This window comes from Galendromus occidentalis, unplaced genomic scaffold (genome assembly GCF_000255335.2).
Source record: "Galendromus occidentalis unplaced genomic scaffold, Mocc_1.1 scf7180000077487, whole genome shotgun sequence".
NCBI lineage: Eukaryota > Metazoa > Arthropoda > Arachnida > Mesostigmata > Phytoseiidae > Galendromus > Galendromus occidentalis.
Genome location: NW_003805475.1, coordinates 317,754 through 323,914, shown reverse-complemented (window position 1 = coordinate 323,914; position 6,161 = coordinate 317,754). Strand labels below are relative to the sequence as shown.

Here is a 6,161-nt window from a genome sequence, read left to right as displayed (position 1 = left end):
TTACCAGGCGGCTCCGTAGGCGACGGGGGCAGCTCCGTAGGCGATGGGAGCCTTGGCGACGAGGGGAGCGTGAGCGTAGGCGACGGGAGCCTTGGCGACGAGAGGAGCGTGAGCGTAGGCGACGGGAGCGGCAACAGCGATGGGAGCCTTGGCGATCACGGGGGCAGCGTAGGCACGGCTCTCGTAACGAACAGAGGTGGCGATCGGAGCCTTAGCGACCACGGGGGCAGCGAAGACGGGAGCTTTCGCGATGACGGGGGCGGCAGCGTAAGCGGGAGCTGCATATGCGACCGGGGCGGCGGCGTAGGCGGGGGCGGCGTATCCTCCGTAGAGGTTTCCAGCCTGGGCGGCAGCGGCGAGAGCGATGACGAAGAAGGCGATCATTGTTGCTTGCTGTTTCTGTTTCGGAAACTGTGATTCCTGCTGTGCATTTGGTCGTTTATATTGCAGAGGAACAGAAAGAGAAACAATGAGAGGGGAACACCCGCCTGTATGCCGTATACCGAGCGAAAATTCTGCCGAAACACTGGGTCGATTACGCAACGAATGAAATAGAGGCGGTCATCTTTTCTGTGAGAGTCAAGTGTACGTCCACGGATGGAACCGTGCGTCCCGTGATGGATTCGCCTCTCGCCACAGTTCGTCGGGACATTTGATGGCCGGCAACGGGGGCCCTCGACAAGCCATCGCCTCCGGGGATTCGGAGTCGCAGTTTTCCATTGTTTCCCGTCTCGCATCCACACACTCCTCGGGGCATAGCCTCACTCCGCTGAGAGATGACCCGAGAGCTCATGCATATGCACTATTGCATATGCATGGAATCCTGTATTCGATGATTGTAGCGAGAGAAAATTCAGAGCTTATGTAGAATGCTCTATTATTCAACTTCTCACTTCATGCATCGAATCGCAGAACCCGGTGGAAAAATTCAGCATTCTGTTGGGGTTCTTGAGGTCAGCTTCAAACTTTGAACGCAAACCGAGAATGCTCCCGAAGTTTCCCAGCTGCTCGGGCGAATGCTCGGTTTCTTGTCTCGGACCGTGTCCGGCCTCATCCTCAGAGGCAGAGGGCCGGAAGTCGAGCGACCCGATGGAATATTCCGAGACGATCCTGCCGGCGATGCCAACCCGTCCCGTTTCATCATCATAAACCAACCCGATTAGGAGCTGTCCCGACTCGTTCTCGGTCAAGGAAGACGGTTGGAATGAAATTCTGCCTCATTTCAAAAGGCCTTACTTCTACTGACTGAGTCCGCAACAATCGCGCTTGAAGACCGCGTATACGTGCTTGACGAACCAGCGGTAGGCTCCGAGGAGTTGACTCTAGATGTTCGAGTCCGGGAATACGGGAAAAGCTCAAGTGCAGCATGTGATGCTCTTCAAATCATTTTTTTAAGGAATCCACAGAAAGTCTGACTAAGTCAGACAGGCTCCGGGACGGAATCTCTCGCGTCAGCTAGCCTGGTCGACGGTCGTTCCGTGCCGAATCGGGAGAATGGATTCGAATTTCCAAATATCGGGTCAACAGAGCGCTCCGAGCGTTTTCTGCGCTCCGCTCACCTTTTTCCGGAGCTACTTTGAGTCGGCATTGAGATGTCGTCATTCACTTCGCTGGCGATTGCTTGTCTCTCGTTCATCGCTCGCGGAGGGAACGGCTCGCTCGCCTGCTTCCATCGAAAATCAATCTATCTTTGCTCGTCTGTCCGACTAGTTCGCGATGCCAACTAAGCGAATGAGAAGTGTTGCGATCACAGAAAAGCTAGAGCTCAAGCCATCGGCTCAGGTCTTCCCGCAGCTTCGCGAGCGATGAAGACCTCGCGGAGACGGTGCCATTTGGATTGAGCGAAGGCAAAGAGCATAAGTTAATCTAAGCGCAAGCACATCTGAGCAAGAGTTCAACTCAGCACAGCGAAAATTTGAGCAGACAGAAGCTCCAGCCCTGAGCTAACCGAAGCGCAGCTTCAGCGTTATGGAACTCAATATGCGCTCGGCGGAACTTGTGCACGAAAACAAATGCGCACAAATTCACAGTGCCCCCAAGTTTACATGGCGCTCAGATCTGGGCAGCGCCCGAACCAACTTCGCCCTCACGCTGCGCTGAGACAAAATTGCGCTCAAATGTCGTAAAACCCTCCAGGACGGATTTCTCTCAATATCCCAAGATTATCTAATCCCCAATCGGGGATGGATGAGAAAATGCTAATATTCGGTTGGACCATCGAGTTTTTACCAAGGCGTTCGACGCACTGAACGAGGGTTTGGATCTACGGCAGGCTCCAGAGAAGAATCTGATCCCAGATGGGTGAAAACTGGTGTGGAGAGGAACCTGTCAAGAATTATCCCCAATCAGAGAAGACATATAAGCGGCGATCTGGTGATTTGCGCGAGTCATTACTCACCATACATGGGAGAGGATCGGAATGCCGGGAAAGAAGTCTCATACCTGAGAGGTTCCCCACTTCCAGATGTGGATGTGTCGGGGTTCGCCTCGGGGTTGCTCTGATCTGCCCGGGGATTACTTGAAGGAGATCGGAACCAGGGTCCGCGGACTCGATGATCGGCTGCACAGAGGTTCCCGAACTTGCGGAAAATTGAGCGAGAGCAGCCGGCACAGCTGTACGTTCGGTTATGGTTGGCCTTGCGCCAGTTCACTGTGATTGCAGACTCCAGACGTGGAATTCTGAAGCACACGAAAATAATTGAACGCTACAGAAGTCAGCGCGTTGTTGACGACGATGCGAATAAATGACAGCATTAAATTATGACTGTGTTCGTTTACTTTCTAATTTCGTTCATCCCTCATGCTGGTCGGTCCGAGCTTCCGCAATCTTCATCGGACCCGTCCGGCCCGGTTACCCAACACCAGAAGATGGTGTTCACGCGCAATTTCTAATTTTCTCTACAATTACCCGGGCACCGGTGTCTTGCAGAATTTCTCCATTCTCCGTCACGTCGGAAGAAAGACTGTTTCGCAAGTGTCTCGGTCGCGCTAAATCTCAACCGCAGGGTATCGTCTCGAGAGAAGCCGGGCACCCGGAGCGGAACAGAAGAGAATGTCCAGGCCGGTGCAGTATATGCATGCGGACTTCGACCAGTCTTTGACGGATACAGAAATACAGGATAACTTCACTTCGCGAGATGTTCATACGAGGAAGTCCTTCCTCCCGATCCAGAAAGGCGGGAGCTCAGAGCAAAGTCGGCGCATCGAATTGGAGAACGGAATTATCTGTTGGTCACTGTTGAAATGGACGATGAGAATGCAAAACCGAATGGTGATTTGTGTGACCTTCCGGCTGTACACGGTACCCGAGCGCGTGCAGCCTCTTGAGCCGCATCCCATCTGAATATTCGTGGGTTGTCCGTTCTATCCTTTTCTCGACGAGACCGAACATCTTTATATTTTTCGAGACGAGGGTCCTGAAGAGCTTCGATCTTTATGGCTATGGGAGCTTTGGAATCATTGAACATGGAGATATCGCAGGTCCCCAGGGCTCAGGATGAATAAAGTCCTCCGGGAACAGTTGAGTGATCACTCCATCTCGATTGGACTGGCGATTCCGTCGATCGAGACCGCCCTGAGAAGGACCGAGAATAAAGCTCTGGCACACCGAGCTGAGAAGGAGCGTAGTATCTCGGTCTCCGTAGGATTTTCAATTTCTGGGTTTTGGTTGCCATTCAGCTCAGATGATCGGTTGTCTTGTCGAATGGGTGTTCACGGAACAAACACTTGAATGTTTTGTTTTCTGTCCAGAATTTGCCGCACGAGTAACTAATTCGCGTGAAATGTTCAAGGAAGTCTCTGCAACGATTGATGATGCAACGCGCGCTAAGAATTGCCATCAAAAAATATTTCTATTTGAATAGCTGTACGCCAGACGACGAAAGCATTGAATGACCTCGAATGATACAGTTCCTCGTTGCTGAAGTGGAACCGGACGCTCGCAGATGACCGACGAGCCTATCAAAGTACCTCAGGCGGATCAGATTCAGGTGGTTCCGCTGATCAGGAGCCTACCCTGGTTGCCATCTTGACGGGCGCACAGGTCCCTTGGAACTCGGAAGTCGAAGTCCCCAGGCTTTGATCAAGCTCCTGCATGCCGACTGACGGATCCGAGCGTAGGATGCGTCGTCTGTGAGTTTCAAGAGGTCTGCCTTTCGACGGATGCACTTGGAGCGAAAGTCGCTGTCACCCCGAGCTTGATATGATATTCGCTCTTAGCGTCTGGTGTCGGTGTCACAAGAGCCTTGGTTTGTCTTCAGAGTTTCAGCGTGAGTCACGCTCATGGAGCCACAGAACTTTCCATCACGGTGCTTCGCCATGAGAGACTTGTCTGTTCATCAGATTCCAGACGTCTGGAGTATGAGGAATGGCTCCGACTGCGACTCGCCCTGTCCGTTTGATAGAGCCACAACGAATCCGAGTTCGATAGAAATCCTGATCAACACTTTTCCGAATAATTTTATCATCCAGCAATTTGCTGGACACGTCGAAACTGCCGAGGGTTAGCTTAACATGGATTGCCCCGAGACTGTCCTGAAGAAAGCGCGGCGGAATCATCGCGGAGAAATATCTGTGCAGCATCGGCTTACGAATTCAATCTACCTCTGATTCTGCGGCTAGGAATTTATGCGCAGATCTTTTGCTTAAGGGTTTCATTTGACCAGAAATTTGATCGTCTTAGCATAGTCGCTTCGGGCGGACCGTGTAGCGTGTTTATCTCTCGATCGACACTGAACCCGTATTATTGCTCAGGACTCGGGTGAAATTCTGATCTGCAGTCGTAGAATCAGAGCGGTGTATATACTCGGGAGCTTCTCGGAATTTGAGTATCCTAATTGGAGCGATCGCGAGCAGCCCATACGGGGCTGCCCCGGACGGTGTATGAGTCTATTGGCACATACATGCTATCCCCTATATAATAAAAGCGCTATGTCTGCCTGACACCGGACCACTTTTTAGAGCTCTCCACCTCCGAACAGACCCCAAATTTTCCCGATCGATGCGCAATCACTCCAGTGAGGTCGAGATATACTTATCTAACTGGACCTTGAATTGGACTGAACTGGACCTGGAATTAGCTTGTGTGTTTTCCGTGTTACCTAAGGTGTTTCTCCAGTAATCGTTATTTTTCACAAAATGTAGAGCCGCTTCACTATGATGTCATCGTCACACTCATTTCAAGGAAACTCTCGATGATGATAAGTGAAGGAAACTTCGAAGGGACCCCAAATTTTCCCGATCGATGCGCAATCACTCCAGTGAGGTCGAGATATACTTCTCAACCTGCTTATATGCATGTTTTCCGTGGAATTCACGTATTTGTGCAGTAATCGTTATCTTTCACAAAATGCAAAGCCGCTTCGATGATGTCATCAGTACTCATCAGGTCACCTTTTCGACAGTTCTACGGGCACGAACCCACAGTCTACATTGAACTAGCTTCGCAACCGGAACCTGTATCAAGGGAGGAGCCTCTACTCCATTCGTTTCAGCGTTCAGCGAGCGTGCCGAGCGGCGTATCCCGGGGGCACGTGCCGAGGGGCTGCGGCTCTGAGAAGAGGTGCCCGGAATGCCGTGAGGTGCCCATGATCCCGTGAGGATAGAAAAAAATTGGTCCGCTTCCGCTGAAGCGTCACCCCGCGCTAAGAAAGTACGCCCGAACGTTGACCGGTCCCGTCAGGCTCCGGCTGCCTGCGCTTGGATTTGGAACCATGCCCGGTTATGAAGCGCAGTCAGACCTTATCCCGCTTCGAGACTAGACAAATAATCTTCACGAGAATGAGCCCCTCCCAACACCCCTTATTCACGATAATTATGTAGTCCAGACTCAAAGAGGAACAAGATGTCTATTGCGTGCATACCCTTCCTCTTGGACAACAAAAAGCAACACTTGATTTTCTTAAGGCTGTGGGGGCGCGAAGCGGCCTCACGGCTAGTATACTATATAGTATATTATGACCGCTGCGCCACCACTATGCCCGATCCGTAGCACCGAGAAGACATGGAGGACGGAGGGTCGTTCGGTGAGATGCCCCATGATTGGACCTCCCATATGAGAGGACATTGTTTCGAGGGAAAGCGGACGCTTGTCCGACGGAAATCCTAGTGAAAAACGGACATGGCCGGAATTGAGCTTCCGTATTATGGCAAGAGATTCGAGG

The 6,161-nt window shown here is 51.8% G+C and overlaps 1 protein-coding gene across 1 annotated transcript; it reads right to left on the bottom strand.

The window, feature by feature from the left end:
* LOC108864563 (cuticle protein 12.5-like) lies at positions 1–384 on the bottom strand. Its single transcript, XM_018640521.1, has one exon. It carries the CDS (start codon positions 382–384, stop codon positions 1–3), a length of 384 nt encoding a protein of 127 aa, XP_018496037.1.
* Positions 385–6,161: the final 5,777 nt, after the last annotated feature.